This window comes from Gadus chalcogrammus, chromosome 12, assembly GCF_026213295.1.
Source record: "Gadus chalcogrammus isolate NIFS_2021 chromosome 12, NIFS_Gcha_1.0, whole genome shotgun sequence".
NCBI lineage: Eukaryota > Metazoa > Chordata > Actinopteri > Gadiformes > Gadidae > Gadus > Gadus chalcogrammus.
The window spans coordinates 29,603,424-29,625,520 of NC_079423.1; the positions used below are offsets into that span (position 1 = coordinate 29,603,424).

A 22,097-nucleotide genomic window follows, 5' to 3' on the forward strand; every position below is an offset into this window, starting at 1 on the left:
GTGTTTGTGCTTGTGTGTGTGTGTGTGTGTGTGTGTGTGTGTGTGTGCTGAGTGTGTTTATTTATGTGCTGTGTTGGTACGTACGCGTGTGTGTTGTGTGCTGTATCGTTTGTGTACTGCCATGCATGTGCGTGCACCCTAGATATGTGGTGTAACGTGTGCGTCAGCGTTGTGCATGTGTCTGTGCTGCGTGGTTTCGGACCTACCGAGATGGTCTGGCTAGCTGCGGGGGCTGGCAGGGTATGTGTTGACGTCCACACAGATGTGGGCACCAGAGGCCAGGCTGTCCTTGCCTGATGAAGGGCCTGCCGTGTCAGTGTACTCGGACAGGGAGTCGGCCGGGGACGAGAACAGGGAGTTGGTGGAGAGATCATCGATGCAGGACAGGTCCTGGAGAGAGGAGGAGGAGGAGGAGGAGGAGGAGGAGGAGGAGGAGGAGGAGGAGGAGGAGGAGGAGGAGGAGGAGGAGGAGGAGAAGTGAGCCAGGGGTGGGTGCATCTTTTGGGCGGATTAAATAAATAATTCACTGCTTTATAGATCCAGAATTCATAGCAACACAATAAGCTCCACATGTTCAAACAACCATTAACAATCTCACGGGCTCCATTTCCTATCCTCCATGCACCTTTAGCTCGCTCCGTTTTCCCTCTCTCTCTTGCCCCACGCCTCCTCCACCTCCCTGCATCAAATTACCATACCAAACAGCTGGGAGAAAACGCTATATACACCACTCTCTCGTCCCATTTAGGCATGTGCAGTGAGAGAGAGACAGGGATGGGGGGGGGGGCTCGGAGGCCACAAGGTGTACCCTCCACCCAGCAAGGAGGCCGACCCATCACACGTTGACGGGCCAGGGGTGTGAATGTGAATAAAAAAGCAGAAGTGTGGGGGTCGGGAACACACGGCGATAGGAGACGGGTTGTGCGTGTTGCTGTGCGTGTGAGTGTTTATGATGTGTGCATACAAAGTGTGTATTTCTTCTTTTTCTTTTTTCCTTTCATGGCGTGCCCTTTCCCATCCTTAGCGTGCCATGATTTTTATCTAGGCTCCCGAGGGCCCCCCCCCCCCCCTGAGACCTGTAAACACAGACCAGTCAGAGAGCAGGATGGAGGGGCAGTAGGGGGGTTACAAAACACAGGACAAACCCAGAGGAGGATGCATCATCAATGTCTGTCTGTGTGTATAAGTGTGTTTGTGTAAGTGTGTGTTTGCGTGTGTGTAAGTATGTGTGTGTGGTTCCGTGGTATGCCAGTGGGTTTGTTCCTCAGGCCATGTGCAGAGGTTCACACAACCCCGGTATTCCAGCCAAACCGTTTAAAAGACCATAAATTAGTTTTTAGTGCACCAGGGATTTAACTTGCCCCTGCATTGGTACCAACTCAGTAGAGGCCTCAGTGCCTACTCTGGCAGAACAGTACTTAACGTTACCCTTCTACACCAACATAAAGCCATTCAGGTACATAAAACAGCCTAAATATAGCCAACCCTGTACCCAAGCTGCAAAAAGGAAACGAACTCCAAGAGCAACTGCTTGGAAATAACTAGAGAATCGTTCATTTAATTTTTACGCATAACAACATGCCGTGAAGAGACTGGTCGCAGCGCCTGTTAACAATTACTCACAGTTTCCTGTGAAAACCCTTTCCCAGTCACGAGAGAAGGGGCCGGCCGTATCAGCGTGAATGGGGGGGGGGACGACGACGACAGATAAACAGAGTTCTCACACAAACGCATACACTGCCGGTTATCTGGGGTAAGAAACAAGAAGGCAAAGGGCACTAGCTTGTGTGTGTTTTGTGACAATGCGGGGGGAGGCTAGGCTATTTTTCCAAGGGAAAGTGTACAATATTTGGCTAGCGTGAATTTGCTGGAGGCTCAGTGCTTACTACCATCCCCCAACTCTCCTCTCCTCTCCCTCCCTCCATCGCTAACTCTATATATGCTTTCTGAGGCAAGGGCAAGAACAGACATGAGTTGTGGAATCAGGCTATCCCAGTTGTTCTGCCCTGCAGACAGCCTGATGGGGTGTCTGCTCTGGCTGGGACACAGAGTGTTCCCAGAAGAAGAAAAAAAATAAGACAAGACAGTCTTGTCTCGCTCTGCAACACACTCCTGGTCTCTCTCTTCATGGGGTTCTGGGGGTTAAGATGGGGGATTTCGGGCGAACGGACAGCGTTCAACCTGACTCATCAGCGCTCTGCTCTGCACAAGGGGGGGGAAGACACGCATACGATTCTGTGGGGTGGATTGCGCGTTTTACACCTGGGTGTGAGATATTCTCGGAAGGAAAGTGTCAATCTTTCCGTTATAAAAGGTGGGCGTGTCACTCGAGGGTTACTCTTAAAGGTTAAATGAACCGTTCCGTCAGCTCTTCTGCTAATCAAGGTCTCTCACACACACACACACACACACACACACACACACACACACACACACACACACACACACACACACACACCACACACACACACACACACACACACACACACACACACACACACACACACACACACACTACAGAAAACACCTTGCTTGTACCTTGCTGAGCAAAACTGAGCAAAACAAAGTCACACATACTAATCATTCTCTGGTATTAAAAGTGTCAGAAAATGCGACGAGAGCACACAGGGCGAAACCCCGTCTACGGTCTCTTCCTCGGTCCATAATAAACGACCGGGCAGAGTCACCGCGGCAGCAGCATTTGTTCTCCAGACAGCCGGGCGTTGTGCTCCTGGCTCTGCTGGCCCCAGATAAGGCCCACATTCAAACCGCTCTGATGCTAATCTGGCCCCTTTCACAGCGGCCCCGTGTGGAACGGCTCCCAATGCTGCACGTCTCCTTCCTCTGCTGGCGCACATATACTCGTTTTAACACACACACACACACACACACACACACACACACACACACACACACACACACACACACACACACACACACACACACACACACACACACACACACACACACACACAACACAGGATAGGTTTTTGACCTTGCCTTGGAAGAAGGAACGGTGAGCTTTGAGTGTGCGCACATTGACCAAGGAAGCAGGGGGCACCAACCAGAGCAGCAGCTGGTTCGCTGATACCATGCAGACAGCAGTTGTGAAACAAGCGTCCGTGATAAGCCAATGCATCCCCGTACAAGGAAGTCTAGCCTTGCTATCTATCCCGTTCACTTTATGGTGGATATTTCCATGGAAGTGTGTACACTTCATTCGGGGCGAGTCCCTGGCTTTTAATCACACCGAGAAGGAAGGGAGGGCTGAGTTGGTGGATTAGTGATGAGGAAGACGGCATCAGGACACACACTGGTTCTATTTATTAATATAAAATATAAAAAAGATAAATTAGCCAGGGGGAAGATTGTGTTGCAGAGGGCGGCTTCAGAACCTCCCTAAAAACGACTCCCAAGGACGGCCGTTTACGGTCACCGTGCGCGGGACAAGTTGTTGATTGGTCTGAGGGATCCCATAACTTCTGCAGTGTTTTAAATTGGAGATAAGGAGCTCCGTTGTTCTACAAGCAGACGTCCTTGTTGCCTGTAAATCCTGCATGGGTTCGCCTGTTATCTACACGACTACAGTACCGGGAGACGAGCCACAGAGCCGAGGACTTAACAGCGCCGGGGTGATAAGGCAATTATTGTCGTCCCCGTTTCTCCCACAGACGTATCCGACGTTATTTGGGCCATGTTTAAAAATCGGTTTAGACGTTCAGATAAACATCCATTTTGAACAACTAACATTTAGGTTCTAAATAAAAGCAAAAGACTAATTCTTTCATTCAGCAGAGAAAAAATAAATAAGGATTATTCTTTTGCATTGCCCAGCCCTTGGGCCGTATCCGTTTGAACCCGATAACCTCTCCTCCCATCCCTCCAGCAGGAAGAAAGAGACAGAGAGGCAGATAGACAGCGACAGAGCCAGAGAGACAGAGACAGAGAGACAGCGACAGAGCCAGAGGGCCACAGCCAGAGAGACAGGGCCAGAGAGAAAGAGCCAGAGAGAGAGAGATACCGAGAGACAGCGACAGAGCCAGAGAGACAGAGAGAGAGAGACAGCAGCAGAGACAGAGAGACAGCGAAGGAGCCAGAGACACAAGACAGAGAGAGAGACGGCAAAAGAGACAGAGAAAGAGAGACAGCGACAGAGCCAGAGGGCCACAGCCAGAGAGACAGGGCCAGATAGAAAGAGCCAGAGAGAGCGAGACACCGAGAGACAGCGACAGAGCCAGCGAGACAGCGACAGAGCCAGAGAGAGAGAGACGGGGAGACAGCGACAGAGTCTGGCTGTGGTTTGCCTGCAGCCTGGCCAGAGGGCTGGCCCACCAGAGTGGAGCGCAGCCAGAGCCCACTGGGATTCCCCCTCCTACACACTGGTTAGCTAGGCTGCATCTCCAAGGGTCGGGAAACACAGCCACACTCACCACCACCTCCCACCTCCCAATACTTTTGAACATGCACGATGACACGCGCACAACAAATGACCTTTCTCCCCGACTCCTCTTTAACCCACAATCCCTTTTCCTGGTTTTCAACATCCTGCCCTCGCTATTTGCTTGACGTTCCTTCTCCCCTGGAAACATTCACTCCAGGTGTGGGGCAAATAATTTGTTTAACGGAAGTGACACGGTGTTCCCGTACCGAGTTCTGCATTTGACCAATCGTTTCCTTGTTTGTCTTAATCGCAAATCCTCACAAGGTGTGTTTAGGCAACACCTATCTGATGTTAAGCTGTGATACAACCAGCCGAACTATAGTCACACCGTTCTCGTCAAACAGTTTGGGTTGCTGCAGCCAAAATACGTCCAACAGCCATTGCATCATCCCCAGCTCTTGAAAGTACCCACGCTTAAATATGTGTGGAACATGCAGGAGTTGCTTTGAAATCCGGAATTCAGCGGCAATAAATCGCAAGCTAAGAGAATCCCAGCTAATAAAAGCAGCGTGTCGGCGAGACAGACAGAATGCCATAGTTTGGCATCAGTGTAATATAATATGACACAGTGTACGGATCAGGGGGCCGCACTTAGTGCAACTGTCAAGTCACGCTATGTGTGTGCGTGTGTGTTTTTACCCAACCCCCTTTTTAACTGAGGAACACCAGGCCATTCCCAGAGGCCGGCTGGTGAAGCTGTCCAGATTGTCAACAAAGCCTGTCTGTCTGTCTCTATGGGCATAGTGGCCATAATTTGCTCCAGGTTATCTACAACAATGAAATTGTGTTGAGCTAACCTATAGGTTTATCCATTAAACCAAATCCATCAATTATACTAGATCTTTTAGTTAAAAACAATAAAGAAAACGAATAATGTCAATTCTGCAATTTATCTCCAATTATTATGAGAATCATACTCTATATGAAAATAATCAAATTCCTAATATAAGACTTTTCTCGCGAAGCCTTTAACTTGTAAAGATAGATCAGTCTATTTTCTTGAACGAGTGCGTTACGACAACAACAGCTGCAATCCCACAGCTGGCAACACAGATCAGCCAACTCCATTCTCATCAAGACGTCTGCAGTGTTTACACGGTGGAGTCCACACGCGTGGCTGTTCTTAGAGGAGTGTATACTAAAGCATAGCAAGAGGTTAAGGACACATCAAATAGAATATATTGTGTGTGATCTTATGCTGGCAGTCATTGGGGATCTCAAAGACCGCAGTGGTCTTTAGCAGAAAAAGATACAAATACAAAAGAAATGAAGAACTAAAAAGAAGACCAGCATTTCCTGTCCTGGATCCTGGCGGCCTGGGTTACCGGCCTCCTACCAGACCAACCAGCCAGCCAGCCCGGCCCAGTCCACAGAGCTCCACTGAAGGCCTGCGTTACCGGCCTCCTACCATACCAACCAGCCAGCCAGCCCGGCCCAGTCCACAGAGCTCCACTGAAGGCCTGCGTTACCGGCCTCTTACCACAGCAGTCAGGCCGCCCGACCCTGTCGACAGATCTCCCTCCGTGGGAGCCTGCGTGTCCGGCCCGCTCGGAGGAAACGGGGCCAAGGACATCTGACTGCCGGAGGCCGACCCCCTGGAACTTTCCAAAGATTGGAAATGTTTTGGAACGTCGCTGAACCAGGGCCAGGTGTGCCGGCCCTCACGGGGGGGCGCGTGTGTGGAAAAATTCGGCCAAAATAAATAAGAACACATTGCACAACAGAAGAACGCGTACGCAGCTCTGGCGGCTCTGACGTTGACACAGTGAGACATGATGGGCTTTCATTACACGCTTGATGACCTCAGACGTATCAACATGTTCACAGGCTCACGCGCCAACCGCAACACAGCCACGTCAAATCCCGAGAGGGGAGGGGGAGGGAGAAAGGGAGAGGGAGAAAGGGAGAGGGAGGGAATCTTCTGCCAAGAGGAAGTCACCTGTGGCAGGGGCCGTTCAGATGTGCTGGTGTAGGGCAGGTCGTGTCTCAATTAGGTTAACTTGCCAGCATTGTATTCAAAGTTATGGTACGATATAGAGAAAAAATAAAAGAATGAGGTGCAACCACAGAACCAGGAAGGAGGGGGTGTCTGAGGGAGATTTCCCGTAAAAGCAGTGACGCTCGAAGCCAACTGATAGAATATAAATCATGCGGCAACGATATATTCATATAAATACATGAACTTGTATCTTTTTTTTAAGAAAAAATATGCCATTCTCTTCTTCTCTTAACATAGTCATCAGTAACTTAGTTATCGTTTTTCATTTGACTTTGAGTAATGACGTTTTACCATGGCGCGCTACAAAATAGAGCATACTTTTTCTAGCTTCAGGCCCCAGAAGTCACACCCAACCAGCCCCATCCATCAAACATCTCCTTCGACATGGTTATTATGGGCCAGTTACAGTCCCGTTTGCAGGGTGGTCTTTTAGTAGCCATGGAAACGATAAACATGTGAAGAGACAAAACTAATTCAACATCGCTTGAGACAAAGCCAGGCAATGGCAGCCCACCACAAACGCGTGGGAGTGATAAGCTGAATGTATTGGATTAATACGACCGCCGCCCGTAACCGTAGACTACAATCGAAGCACACTAAAAGACCCGTTGACAGGTGCACCGCATATTCATTGCTTCCCACTGTTCTTCGACGATGAGCGACATCGGCCCCCACTAAATCACGTTAAAGAACCTCTTTATTAATTTACGATATTGACCTAACCTCCACCGTTTTACTCCCTCCATGTTTAATCAGCGCTCCCCCCTCCTACGCCTCTCGCCTGCGTCTCCGTCGCTCGGCCCCTTCCCGTAAGCCACTCGATGGGCCTTCCTGGCCGAGCCAGAGTGGTGCTGTGGCGCTCGCAGCCCGGAGTGGAAACAAGTGTGTTTACGTGCGTGTTTATAGTCGAGATACACACGCTGAGCGCACTTTGTACGTCAGTGAAAACAAGAGAACCGGTATAAACGCCCGCTTGACACACCGGATAACGGACCTTGTGATGCCGGGAAAATGTGGCGATGGGGAAAATCAACGTGGGCTGATTTCCCTTGTTTTGCTGGAACACAGATTGCATTGGACGTGCAATACAAGCCGAATCAGTGATGTAACTGTGTAACCACGAGGCAATATCTAGGCTTCTGTATAAAAAAAAAAATCGTATGCAGCGTATGAGTTCATTATTGCCAAGTATCATGGAACAAACCAAACAGCTGTATTCCTGGAACACACAACATAATACCGGGGGAAAAGACATGAGCAGCTATCAAGTTGTAGCACTTACTGGAAGATAGCATAGCATGAGGCAGAGCCATTGGTCATAGTTCCCTGAAATTAGGGCAGATGAATGCCTACGGGGTGACTAAAGGGCTGCCCTTTTAGCGAGATGGCTTACAGAGAAGCTGCTAGGAAAATAATATTATAGAATACACATTGATATTTCCTTTTAACTCAAAAAAAAGCCAAATTAAGTTTAATGTCCCGAAGTTGTTTGATAGTGTTACAATTGCTCATCACTTGTCACCCATCATTTTCCAATGAACAATGAAGGGAAAAGTATACTTAAACAATGACTGCATAAATGACAAAGCCCAGCCCTAAAAAAAAAAAAGGAGCCAGTAGCTTAAGACATAACAAATTCACAATGTCATGCTGTCCTATACATTTGTATAGATTGATTATGTACTTGATTATGTAATGCTACAGCGCCACAACTAACAACATTTACACATCATCCTTTGAGAAGGATTAGCATTTAGAATATTACCAGAAAGATATCTCCTTAAATCACTGGAATGTCACTCAATTTGAATTCGCAATCCAGAAATCACACAAATCTATAGTGGTTTAGTAAGGGCCTAGTTTTAATTAATACATTGAAACGTAATAACAGACAGCAAAACTACAGTCGATCGTTGACAAAGACATTGACTAAATTCAGACAAGAGCAGCGCTCGTCAACTAATCAATGAAGTCCACAGTAAACCCCCAATAGCGCTTAACCTCACAGCCACCAACGATGCAGAGTAACAGAAGAAGCCAGCGCTTCGGGTACCTTGGGAAGCGGCCGTCCCAGCTGTGAATACAACTTGCTCCAGATCTGCATGAGAGACATGGGTCCGAGGGCTTCAGTGCACATAGAGTCCTCGTTCACCTTGAGTCTCTGCGTGCGACAGCTCCTTCCATGGGTGGGTCAGGGTGATATTCACTGATCAGCTGGGGTCCTCCTCCCACCGAAAAACACTGCGCTCTCACTACCCCTTTAACACCTTTGTCTGGTCCTAGCTGAAGCACACTCTCGCAGGTACAGAACAACCCACGCTGCTTCTACCCATTCACTCTGGCACGCACACAATCACCACACCACGAGCCCTCAACTTCCTGATCCACAGCCACAGCCAGGTATTTGCATTGTGGACTAGTTCCTGAGAGAGAGAGAGAGAGAGAGAGAGAGAGAGAGAGAGAGAGAGAGAGAGAGAGAGAGAGAGAAGAGAGAGAGAGAGAGAGAGAGAGAGAGAGAGAGAGAGAGAGAGAGAGAATCACGAAGGGGAGGGGAGAAGAGGGAGGGAGAATGGGAGGAGCTTTCAGGAAATGATGCTTTTGTTGGTAAGTGACTAGAGTTACTGGCAGTCAGGTCCGTTTTACTGTACATGGTGTAACTCAACCGCATTTGTAGTATAAACAGTGGTGCGCTTTTGACTCTGCCGATATTCATACGCTGCCGTTTAATGGGCAGGGCCCATTATTTAATGATCAAGACATTTAGAGAGATATACTTTGCCGTTCCTTGTGCCTTCTTTTGCCCCCTGCCTCTGCCTTATGTGTGTGGCAGGCTGTGGCTCCGCAATGATTATACGAATAATAATAACACAGGCTCACTTAGAACAGAGGCCCTGTAATAATGATCACAGGGAATACGCACTTATGCTGATCTATGTCAACCATCTCAAATATCCACCCAAAGGATCAGCTGGACAGAGGGAATTTGTTGGAAGGGAGTTGTTAATCTCTCCATGATTTTGCGATGAGGTTTCTTGTTCATGTTTCAACTGCCAACGCGTCACACAACCAGCGTCGACCCAGAGGTCGTCATGGAGATAGGAATATCTTTAAAAAAAACTCAAGTCATGAGAAATTATTTCACCGAAGACGTTAGCGAGTTCACTCACCCGAGGTTTTTTCGGTGTTGTGTAATTTTGATGAATATGGTTATCATAACACTTTATACCTCATAACAAATAGCCATTCCTGATAACAGGAAGTGGAGACTTGGAGGGCGGGGGAGGAGTGGGGGAAGGCATTCTGGGAAATCGAATACGGAGCGGTTAATGTAAACAACCATAAGACGCGGGTCGGAGCCCGTGTCGCAACTTGAGATTTTCCCAAATGTTATTATTTAGTGACAAATGAAACGCCCCGTTTTTCCGGTTTTGGGATAATCCCACCAAGGATGGGTCAATTCGCACACGCCCCGGCTTCCAGGAACACACGGTGCTGGGTCCGGTGGGGCACCGCTGGGCTGTAATGTCCATCCACACTGGCCTGGGCTGAGGGGGTGAAGCTGGCTCCTAGACAGAGCGGCGCCCGGGTGCATGGTGTCATCATGAGTGGGAATGCTGAGATTCGAATGAGCGGAACCGGCGGCGCGCGCGCCTGCATGCCTGTGCTCATCAGGGAGATGGAGGGCTATTGGGGAGGAGGGGGATCGAATTATCGCCCATTCTCCTCCGACACGGGCCTGCCAGTCCCACCCATCATGGCGTTGAGAGAGCCTCGCTTTCTTATTGGACGCACGCGGGCACACACACGGCAACACACACACGGTAGCGCACACATATACACACACACACACACACACACAAAAGGAAGAACTTATATAAAAATATATATCTTTCGTAATAACAACAACCGTTCAAGGAAGTGGTGATAAAAAATCACCATCCAAGATAATAAAGATCCACCTGATGGTAAAATGCTACACAAGCCTAAGAACCTGATCCACATTTATATTCCCTGACTTCCTTGGAGGTATTGACCACAGTTAGTCTACACATTACGGAAACAAAATCTCCTTCAAAACCAAATATGCACGGAAATAAAAATAATAAAACAGTTGGGGAAGTTCTACCCAGCCTCCAACTCTGGCCCCCTTCTCACGATGCAAGAAACTTCCGTGTCACAGGGATAGAAACGGGAGACAAAGATAATTCTGTGGCCGACCAAAATATGAGGCCATTTTGCCAGGGTTAGAAACCAGCCTCATTGGGGTTAGTCGGGGGCAACCACTGATAAGTTCCCAGGTTTTGTAGCCCTCGATAGCGTTAGTTGATTACGTTTTGCTGAAGTAAGGCTTCCCAATCACAAGGACCGTGGACAAATCACTCTTCCCAGACCCCCCATCCCCATCCCACAAAGCCTTTCCTCTAAATTGCATAGTGGGCCACAGAGAGGCTTAAACAGCGAGTGTAATTGCAAAAAAAAAAAGCAGCGACATTAGCATTTGCATTGCTAATGTAATCACAGTCCCGCGGGTGACATCGTCTCCACTGTTGGAACAGGGGGAGAGCAAGTTTCACAAGTCCAAAAGATAAGGCAGGAGAATGTGGATCTGGTGGCTGTGCGTGTGTTTTCGGTGAATGCAGTCTGCAGGTTTTTTTTTTCTTTTATTAAGACCACACATTTATGCGTATGCAGGGAAGATTGTTTGTTCAGCAAGGTGCTCGTTATGGGAAAGTTCAACATAGGACTGTTTGTTATTACTTGATACGTTAATATCGCATGAATGATACAGTGTGTGTGTGTGTGTGTGTGTGTGTGTGTGTGGTGTGTGTGTGTGTGTGTGTGTGTGTGTGTGTGTGTGTGTGTGTGTGTGTGTGTCATTCACCATTTATTACATTTGTTCACATCCATTACAGATTGTAATTGGCATGTAGTCAATCGGCCCCATCTTGGCTGTAAACAGGAAGTGAAGCATGTGTCGCTCAGTTAGCATGCGTAAGACAAAGCTGCTAGCGTGCGTCAAACAAAGTAGCTTGGCGTGTTCCCGTCGAGGGCTAACCGAACAACCTCCAGCGATGCAGGGATAATGACAAGAGCCTGAACATGTTAGGGGATAGGTAATCTGGGCATCTCACCCGCTGTAGAACACCAAGCGCTTTACATTGCTTCACTACCATTTGAAATCAAGCATTTACGTTTGGCTTGTGAATCCATGACAACACCGCCACCAGAAAACACACGCAATTACCACCTGAAATGGGCAGCACCCATTCAGCCTACTCAAAGATGTGATTTTTCAGTTTGCGTATAGGGGTTACATGAAGGGCTGGGCGATTAATCAAATTTTGTTTGCGATTTCGATTTTAGCGTCAAACGATCACAAAATTAATCGTTTGAAAAATCGTGATTTCAATATTGACCAAAATAATCATGATTATGATTTTTCCCATAATCAAGCGGCCCTAGTTATATGACCAGGCACTCCCTGAGTTAAAGGCAGAGACACCCAACAGTAATGAATAACTAATAATTGATTAATCACTTAATGATAGGCTAAGTGATAGGCTGAAGGCCTATCACGACAGCGTCACTCCACACAATCACAAGAAGGAGATCCCAGAAGAGCCCCATTCTGTTTGCTCAAAAATAAAAACACAGCGATAAAAATAATAATAAATGAAAGGCAGGACAAAAGGCCCACTCGCTCCCTCGCAGAAAGAAACCGGAAAGAGCCCTGTGCCTGAGCAGAGCAACACAGCGGCAGGGCCCAGTCCACCAGGAGGACAGGTCACGCACACGTGTCCAGGGAGAAGCCGCCGTAACACGGAGAGCAACAGAGGGGGGAGTGAAGAGAGCTGGGAAAAAAATTCCTGTGTGTGTGTGTGTGTGTGTGTGTGTGTGGGACTGCGCCAAAGCGTGGAGAGTCACACTGACCCCATGACACACTTTTTTCTGCATGCCGTACATGTCGAAGGGTTTTTATGACCGGCGGGAACAGCTGAGGATGCACAACACACACACACACACACACGAGCAGGCCAGGAGAATACCAATGTGTGGGGAAAAATACCCAGATGCTAATGAAACCACCACACACACACACGCGCATGCACACACACACACACACACGCGCATGCACACACACACACACACACGCGCATGCACACACACACACACACACACACACACAGACAGACAGACAGCAGACAGACAGACAGACAGACAGACAGACAGACACAGACAGACAGACAGACAGACAGACAGACAGACAGACAGACAGACAGACAGACAGACAACAGACAGACAGACAGACAGACAGACAGACAGACACACCTCTTCCTCCTCTCCACTGTCAGGCAGTCATGAATAATAAATAGTTAAAAAGCAAAGCTCAAATTTAGACTAGGCCGTGTGAATGACAGCTGTCAGGAGAAAGCACACCTAACTAGACAAACCCATGAGGCTTGAGTAGTACCACTTGAGAATCGACCTGAAACTGTGACATGGCTGACACAGTAGTGTATAGAGGGCTAGGGCTGTCCCCAGTGAATCATTAGGCTCAACACTAGCCACGTGGTTGGACAACCAGAGCACATAAGTCTTTCGGCTGTGCATCTTTTTTCCGTCTTCCGATTTTAAATGACATGCTGAAATCCCACGGTCGAATCCAATCCAGCACGGACCCCGACCTAATTAGAACACATGCAAATGTCGCCGGGTAAAACCTCTATCGACAATCCTGCGACATGATTTTCAGCAGCTTCGCCACACCACGCTCTATGCATTATTTAGCGTTGAGCGAGTCGTGTTTGACAGGCTGAACGGGAGCGGGGGGAAGGGGGGCTCTAACCGGCCCCTTTTACAAGGGCTTCATCAACACTGCTGGATCCAGAGTGGGGGGGGGGGGGGGGTTTAGTGTGGTTCTGGGATGGGACATATCCACACTCAAATAAGCCCTAGGCTTCGCTGATCTGTGATATTGGAATAATCTCATTTCCACGCGACTCTCATTGGGCCCAGCTGACTCGGGTGAACATAGCGGTACAAACCAATTGCAAATGCTGTAGGGGTCTTTTGCTTACAGTTGCCGTCACACCAAGTGAAGGGAAACATTGGGAGGGTTCACTTCCAGCATTGAGGCCAAGTGGAGGAGGAGGATTTCCAAAGAATCGTGACCCAAGGTTGTTCACTAGAATTGCACGATTCTCCGGAAAAAGGGGAAATGGCCAAAAAGTATATCGTGGGAGACATTGAGGGCAACTGATGCACGCTACAAACTCTGCATCAGAGCTCTGGGACCCTCCGTCTGTCTGTCTGTCTGTCTGTCTGTCCCATGATGAGGGTGTTGCTGGAGGACTACGAGAGAGAGAGAGAGAGAGAGAGAGAGAGAGAGAGAGAGAGAGAGAGAGAGAGAGAGAGAGAGAGAGAGAGAGAGAGAGAGAGAGGGAGAGAGAGAGAGAGAGAGAGAGAGAGAGAGAAGAGAGAGAGAGAGAGAGAGAAGAGAGAGAGAGAGAGAGAGAACCTTGTGTGTGTGTGTGTGTTTAGGTGTAGGTGTAGGTGTGCGTGTGTGTACACGTCTGTTTTCCCCCCCGCACACCCTACCTGGGAGAAGTCTCCGTTCCGCGGGAGGTTGATGCCGCTGAAGTCCAGCGGGAAGCCGGGGTATATGTCCATGTTGACGTCCGGGGTGGGGGTGGTGCTGCTGCTGCTGTTGTTCAGGTGGTACTGCCTGGCGGGGCGGGAGGAGGGCAGAGGGCGCCGTTAGGATTCAATTGTCCATTCTGAACAGTGTGACTCGGGCGGGAACGGTCCAGCGCTCAAACATCGATATGGCTCTGCAGACGCATTACGCAACAGCAGAATGGCCAGTCATATGCACAGCAGAGCCGGGGGCCGCGGTGTGGCCAGGGGTGGGGATGGGGCCAGTCGCTTGTGACTGCAAGTAGTGGAGCTGCCAAGTAACAGCTGTCCGGCCCTAGGAATGGTCCTCTGTGGGAACAGTACACTCCCTGCTGCATCGGTGATGCCTCGGCTAGGGTGTTCAAGAGAAGTCCAAACTTCAAGAATCATGTATTATTTACCAGGCCATTTGGACACTGGCTGTCTACTTCAAATGCAGCATTCCAGTAAAAATAGCCAACTACACACGCACACACATTCACTCCTAGCTCTGCTAACACATTACCGCCAAATCTTAAATCCAAAGCACAATCCAAAGAGGTGGTAGCAGCCAGTGATTTCCAGAGGAGGGAGGAGACATTGTAATGACAACATTGATACCTTGTTTAAAATATTTGGTTCTAAAGATTCAAAAGAGACACCTCCGGAACACCGGGCATAGTAGTGGGAAAGCAAGAAGGCGGTCGAAACGTCTTCCCAATCTTCCGATTTACTGTGCCCTCGCGTCACCGAGGTTCCAGGACTTTGACTCCTGGTCTGGTTTCGATCCATAAATAATTGTGTAGTCTCCCACCGCCACATTTCCTGTAATGTCTCAAACACGATACTGCTGCCATTTGTTCTTATTTTCAATCCAAAGAGAAGCACTTTGGGTCAAGTTAAATTAACAATGTGTGACCCTAGCGACAGATAAAACAAGAGGCGGATAATAATGAATCAACTAAATCAAACCCCCAAAGAAGAACCTCCTACCCCTCATCTGGATCCAAAGCCCAACAGTGCCTCTTGACGTCCACGGAGGCCTCTCTGCTCTACATTTCCTCAGCTCGGTCCAGATACTAGTCCTTCGCTAGTCCGCCACGACCAAACTTAGATAACCTACCTGGTGACTTCTGTCGAGCAGTGGGGTCGCTCTGGCTTGCGTTTCCTGCCGACCGTTCTGCAACCATTTTCCCTTAATGTGGTTGCTAAGCTATGACACAGTCGTGTTTAACAGCTCCCCTCTGAGGCTTCGGTTTCTTTCAGGCTCACTATGAGTGTGACTGATAAAACAGCGCATGAGCTGTAAAGGTTGTCAAAGCAAAAGGAAAACTAAAAAGCGCTCAAGGAGCAGGCTACACCCGTTTTGCCTGGCTCACTCAAATTCCATGCCAAGGACAATGATTGAATCTCTTCATTCAGATTCACGGACACCGATCGCACTACAACAAATCCTGAAAAGATTCATTTGAAGGGAAAAGATCAGACAAAATTAAGATAATTAAAAGGTAAAATGTATCACACTGTAGCTATGACTTATCTAGTCTAATCTTGGATAAATGCTGCACATTTTTCTCAGCTAGAGCTTAGTCACCTAATGAGGATGTTAATGTTTAGCAGGAACACATCCTGTGTAGTAGATATACTGTAAATCCTCAGGGTTACTAACACAGCCGATTGGCTGAAAGCAATATGCTATGAATGCAGTTGGAAAAATATCGTATCAGGAGTAACGCTATTGATTTCTATTGCATTTGTTGTCTCTTCATTCAAATTGTTGTCTACACCACAATGACCAATGTTTAACATCAGAAGGACTTTCATATAATGCAAGATAAGATCGGATCGATTGGAAAATTATGGGTTACATAATGAACCATGGTACATAGCGACAGATCCTCTACGATGAAGTAGACCACGTCTATCTACATTTACATTCAGGGCATTTAGCAGACGCTCTCCTCCAAAGCAAAAGAAGAAAGAGAAACAATACATAGCTGTCGGTACAATGAGGATGTTCATAGAACCAAGTGCCAACACTAACAATCGCCAGGTTAACCCATTGCCCCCATGCAACAAAAACAGATAGGATAAGACGCTACACAATGCTAACCACTATTTTTAGGTGCAATGACGTTCAACATACAATAAATGAGTAAGAGGGTTTATCCAGGGGATGGATTTGGTCAGTGTGCATCCTACGCAAACGCAAACCAAGGCAGTAGGGACTAGACAACACTTGTAGTACTACAGACATTACTACAGGGTGACAGGTGGTCCAGCAGCAATCACTGATAACTCACAGTAGGAAGGTTGTAGGTTTAAACCCTAGGGGGTGTATGTTATGAATGTTGTCTTATATGAGTAAATTCCTATCACGAGGAAATACACACCAACCAAAATGAGTTATTTTTACCGGCTTTTCGAAAGCATCAGGGAAACTGATGATAGCATTTAGCAACTTTCTAATTCTGAATGCCTAAATATTTCCTGAATCTTGAAACTTTGATGCAATACCACAATTGCGATATCAGACCATAATGACTAGACTAAATCTGAACATGATAATTCCTTCTTTTTTTTTCGCTCTCTGATGCAGAAGATAAATACACATCTACAAGGTCTTATACTGTCCATCAAATGGACTTCAACCAAGTTAGGCTATGGCAAATCGCTCTTCTTGTTCATGTGCAAATATAAATCATCTAGATACAAAACATCTGTATCGTAGGCAAACACACACACACACACACACACACACACACACACACACACACACACACCCCACACACACCACACACACACACACACACACACACACACACACACACACACACACACACAATGGGTAAAAACATTATTAGGTCATTCAGGGTTCCTATAATAGTTGTCATGTGATCCCAACCGTTCAGAAAACAGCAACGTTTTTTTTGGCTCCTTCTAATTGAATCACTTGAATTGGCACTGTACCACATAACTCAATCTAGCAAGAGATGCCTTATCTGGCCACTCTACACGTTTATATATATAGAGCAGTCCCGTTTTGATACCTCTCAGGGATTGGCTCTGGCCGGGCATCTCCAGGCGAATTGCCTCTGGACGCCATTGGCTAGGCCTACAACCAATCATTCTAATGAAACGGGGGAAATGGCAGTGAGCGACGAAAGGAAGACATCTTTCTTCTCAACAAAAGCTGTCGGTGTAGTCGTTTGTTCTTCTCTTAGTGAAGATATAGCGTCCAGTTCGTTGAGTACGGTCTCAACAGCGGAATCGACAGACCGTTCTTGACCAGCGGCGGCCATACTTGTTGTCGTCACAACTGCCTCTTCGGTGGTCCTCTGGTCCGTTTTCGGTTTTAGCCCGGCTCACATTAGATAAACAGCTGTGATTGGTCGGGCTATCACGTGCAGGGCAGAAATCTTTTTCTATTGGAGGGGAACCAGACCTTATCTACAGCCAAAACGAAATGCGAGCCCTCCAGAGAGGTCTGGTTCCCAGCCTAGATTGGCACGGGACTAGCGATAAACGACGGCCTTAAACGGTTTGACATCATAAAGATACGTCCACGGTGGCCGTACCACGCACCCCGTTCTATATGTCGTCTTCTTATTGTTGTTGTTTTTGTGGTGATGCGGAAGAAACAGAACATTTGGTCCTTGAAAGTCGAGTGAAAGTGATGCAGAAAAAAAAAATATTGATACAACAATAAAGAGAAGCGCAGACGGAAGATTTCGCTATGACTCGGCTTGGAAACCACAGCCTGCGCTTTGGGCGTGCTGCGTTGCATGCCATCGCACCTCGTTCAAAGAGAAGGCAGCAACAGAGGGCCAAACACCAGCGGGTGGGAACAAAGGCTTCCTGATCACTGCTTAACGTCTCGTTCCGTCTGTGTGACGACTGCGTCATGCACTCTCTTTAGGTAGGCAATCGGTGTTCTTTCTCATGCAACACGATATTTACAGGCGTTTTCAAATTGTCCCAGTCCCCTTCACAACAGGAAATGTAAAATATTTATTTGGATATTAAATAAGAAATGGTGTACGGGCTCAGCTCAAATATTATCAAGCGATGTGTCGCAAGAAATTAATCCCAGTTATAAATTAATTATATTACAAATACTTGTATACCAAATATATAATATAGTATATCACAACAACAGGAAGTACCTATCTAAGGGTCAATCCCCCCCTATATTCAAACTAAAATTACACTGGGTCCAGGGTGTGCTCTCTATGCTAAGGTCATGAAAAATAAATCTTATGAGCGCGCACACACACACACACACACACACACACACACACACACACACACACACACACACACACACACACACACACACACACACAGTGGGAGGAAAGGGATAAGGGATGTATGAGAACAGGGTGCCCTCTCATTGGACAACACGCCCACAGAAGGATGCAAGGTTGCCAGATGCTTAGATTTACCCCCAATGCCCCCCCCCCCCCCTCCCCAGCCTCCTCTGGAAAGACAGACACGAAGCCGCCTACTTCAGGAAATGAATGCGATCTAATAAAAGGACCTTGGATGCCTCCCACAGGTTTTTAAACACAGGAGTGTTACAGTGAGCTTATACACGCAGGACAATCGGAACAAGCAGTACAGTACAGTGCTGTTGGGTAACAGGCTAGTGTTACCAGACGGGGCTAGTGATACACTGTGGTTTCATGTCAGGGCCTATGTGTACCATAGGCTTTTCACGCCGTCAGTCACTTATATTGAGTCTCCACAGGTCGACGCCGTAAGAAAACAGCAGAAAAAAAACAAAAAAAAAACATTGCATAACACCTCATTCCATCCTGTAAGTAACAGATAAGGTCTGCCGCCTGAGCTAAACGAGGTGCGAGTTAAACATGGGAACACATGCCACCGCCGCAGGTGTGAGTGAACTTACTGGTTTCCAGACTGCATAGGGCTGTGCGCGCTGTAGTCCGCCTGCTGGGAGGAGAAGCGCCAGGGGCCGGCGGAGCCGTACAGAGAGCTCTGGAAAGGCAGGAGACAACACAGACACGCGTCAGCCGGGCCGGCAGGTGGACGCAGGAGGGTACCTCGTTCGGACTAGGGCTGAGCCTTTAATCTAATTCAAACAGACATCGCGATGTACTAGAACACGGATTTGCAAATCGCAAGAGGTTGCGATTTGCAACGGTAAGATTCAGTATGATTCTTATTTACCGATTCATCTCAACACATAGGCCTGGCCTAAAGGAAAGAGCAGTTTATATGTGGTAACTGCTTCCAATGTTGTGTCGGTCGCAATTAGATCATTTCCCGAAATCGTTCAGCCCTAGTTCGTACGGAGGATCTTTCCATTCACCACACCACCAAGTGCTTCTGTGAGGGTCCACTCTTTAAATGAGGTACATCAAAGGTCTACAGTGGATAACAGCGCCGGGTTTGTGACCTGTATGTGCAACCGAGTCACCCTCACTGCAACAGTGCTAGGTACAAGCTGTGAGTGTGAAACATATGTTGTTGTAGCCTCAAACCATAGCGCTGCTCCAAAGGGTCTTGAGTTTTACAAAGCACCTAGAATTGATGACAGAAGAGAAAGGTTCACTCGACCGACGCAGATATCACTTTTCTCTGCGACTTCCTTTAGTGTCAGGCGTCAACCGACGGGAGGGAACCGTTAAATACACACACACACACACACACACGTGTGTGCGTCTTAGAGCACACAACGGCAATGGAGCTCAAGGCATATGCAGCTTTCATTCACCACATCTTTACTATGCTACATGCTTTTCTATACCATTTCAGAGCATTCAGATCATCATCAGCATCAGCATCCTGAATGAATATTGTATCAAACAACATTTTAAGAGCCATTGTAATATAGTTTACCTAGTCAAAAAATTACGGTAAACACAAAAAAGTTTACACATGACATTCACAATAACACATTAGTGGGACGGTATAGCTAAACTATTGTTTATTTTGTGAAATATATTTGGTACATAATATATATCTGTATAGATTTTTTTAGAAGATATCTGGATATTGGGCCACTGCAGATTGAGATTCTGATGGCCGTTGCATTTTCCAAAATAACTGCTACAGCCACCAGGATGCACTTTGTGAAGGCCCAATATCTTGTTTTGTTCCCAATATATCTATTCCACACATCTCCCTTATTTGGTGCTTTTATCACAACATCAGTGTTTCCCCTAGCACTGTATGGTGAAGGCGGCAGCCTTAACTACAATAGGGCCGCCCCTTGACTACCAATGCATAATTTTTTTTTTTTTATGCATTAACTAAGTACAAAACTCTCGTAGGGACAGAAAACATACTTCCATCAAGTACCAAAAATAAAGATAAATAATGCATCGGTAATACTGCTCCTTGACCACCTTGACTAAGACCGGGGTAAACACTGATACATGAACCATTGCTTTGTAATGTTGAGCTTTGCCTGAAGACATGAGTGAAACCGAACCACACCTCCATGTTGTTGGGGGAGGCCGCTGGGAAGAGGCTGCCGTCCAGCTGCGGGCCCTCTGGATGCAGGTAATTGTCCCCGTCCATGGCCAACGCTGAGGAGAGGGTGGGCATCAGACCGCAGCTCCGCACATGACCACCAGCTGACTAAATCCTTGCTGCCCGGCTAACACACACACACACACACACACACACACACGTACGTACGTACACACACACACACACACACGCTCTGCGTCTGAGCAAGTATGTCTAACGGCCAATAATCTTCATGACCTAGAGAGAAAAGACAAAAAAAAAAAAAGAAGATAAATAAACATTGCAAATGTTAACAGCGACATTGTTTATGAAGAAGATGAGGATCAACACAGCGGAATGGGAGTCTGGGGAGAGCAGTTATGAAATCATGTGGGAGATAAAAGTATTCAAGTGGCTAGGTTTCTAAAGACCTCCTTTATCTGGCTGTAGGATCAGACGAGGGGAAACTATGAGACTGACGTCAGCGCAGGGCTCTCTCCGTTTAGATAACGCGCGACATGATGCAGGCTGTGCCCAGACAGGGGGAGGAAGGAAAAACATCCCAACTCATCTCCCATCAGGGCGCTGTCACGCCACCGGATGGCGACGTCACCAGACCTGCAATAGTATACATTGAGAGATATATGCTTCTGCAAGACAGAGCACTAACACTGGCACAGACGAAGGGCTCATCCCATACCACAAACAAAAAAAAGGATCAAAATTAAAAAATGAGGAATCCAAAGAAATGCACAAAATAGATTATGGATCTCAGTGTTGAGATCCATAATCTCAACTCTGATTCATTGCTGTGACTGTCCCCTCCCCCCTTCCTCGCCTTATCCAGCCGCAGAGCATGCGGCTGAACGGAGGGCTAGTTTGTAATGCAGAATGGAGGAAGCCAATTGGTTTTGAGTGACGGCAGTCATTAGCTTGCTGTCGTCTGACATCCCTGAAGCCTGTGCATCCATCAGTGAACTCATTACCGCCACAGCAGGAGACGCTCGCAATGAGGAAGAGCCAAGAACTGGGGGAATCTTGGCGCTGGATTACATTCGGCAAAACATCACACAAGACCCACCTAGAAACAATATCTAATCTTAGGAAATATTGGACAAAAGAAAAGCAGCCATGAAATATTATGGCTTGACTCCTTTTTTTCTTTTCGTGCATCATTTTCGCAGCTGTGATGTGGAAGCAGATATGATATGAAAGCACCGAACAATGTAAGCGTGTGTTGCCCGCTAAACGGATGAACTGGTTATATTGCACAAGATGAATTACAGTACACACCAACAATCATCTATTCAGCTTGAGAGAAAAATCTCAGGAAACAACACAATTGACTTGGTTATGTTCGTAAGGGCTCTTTAATCACTTGGCAGACCGACCCAAAAGGGCCGGTATGCTGATGCTTGCCACTGATATTTATTCTCCCCACGAAGCATTAGAGGTCACCCATGACGGGAATTGTTGAATAAAAGAACAGTGTTGCCATTTCTTTCTCCCTTAAAACCAGCA

The 22,097-nt window shown here is 47.4% G+C and overlaps 1 protein-coding gene across 1 annotated transcript in view; it reads right to left on the reverse strand.

The window, feature by feature from the left end:
• Nucleotides 1–219: 219 nt before the first annotated feature.
• LOC130392810 (protein strawberry notch homolog 2-like) overlaps nucleotides 220–22,097 on the reverse strand; it is a 32,834-nt gene continuing 10,956 nt past the window's right edge. The window contains exons 2-5 of the mRNA XM_056603302.1: nucleotides 20,562–20,834; nucleotides 19,009–19,097; nucleotides 14,040–14,166; nucleotides 220–390 (exon numbers count right to left, since the gene is read on the reverse strand). Of these exons, the coding sequence (XP_056459277.1) occupies nucleotides 220–390; nucleotides 14,040–14,166; nucleotides 19,009–19,097; nucleotides 20,562–20,672 (498 nt within the window). The 5' untranslated portion in view covers nucleotides 20,673–20,834. The remainder of the gene's footprint in view (nucleotides 391–14,039; nucleotides 14,167–19,008; nucleotides 19,098–20,561; nucleotides 20,835–22,097) is intronic.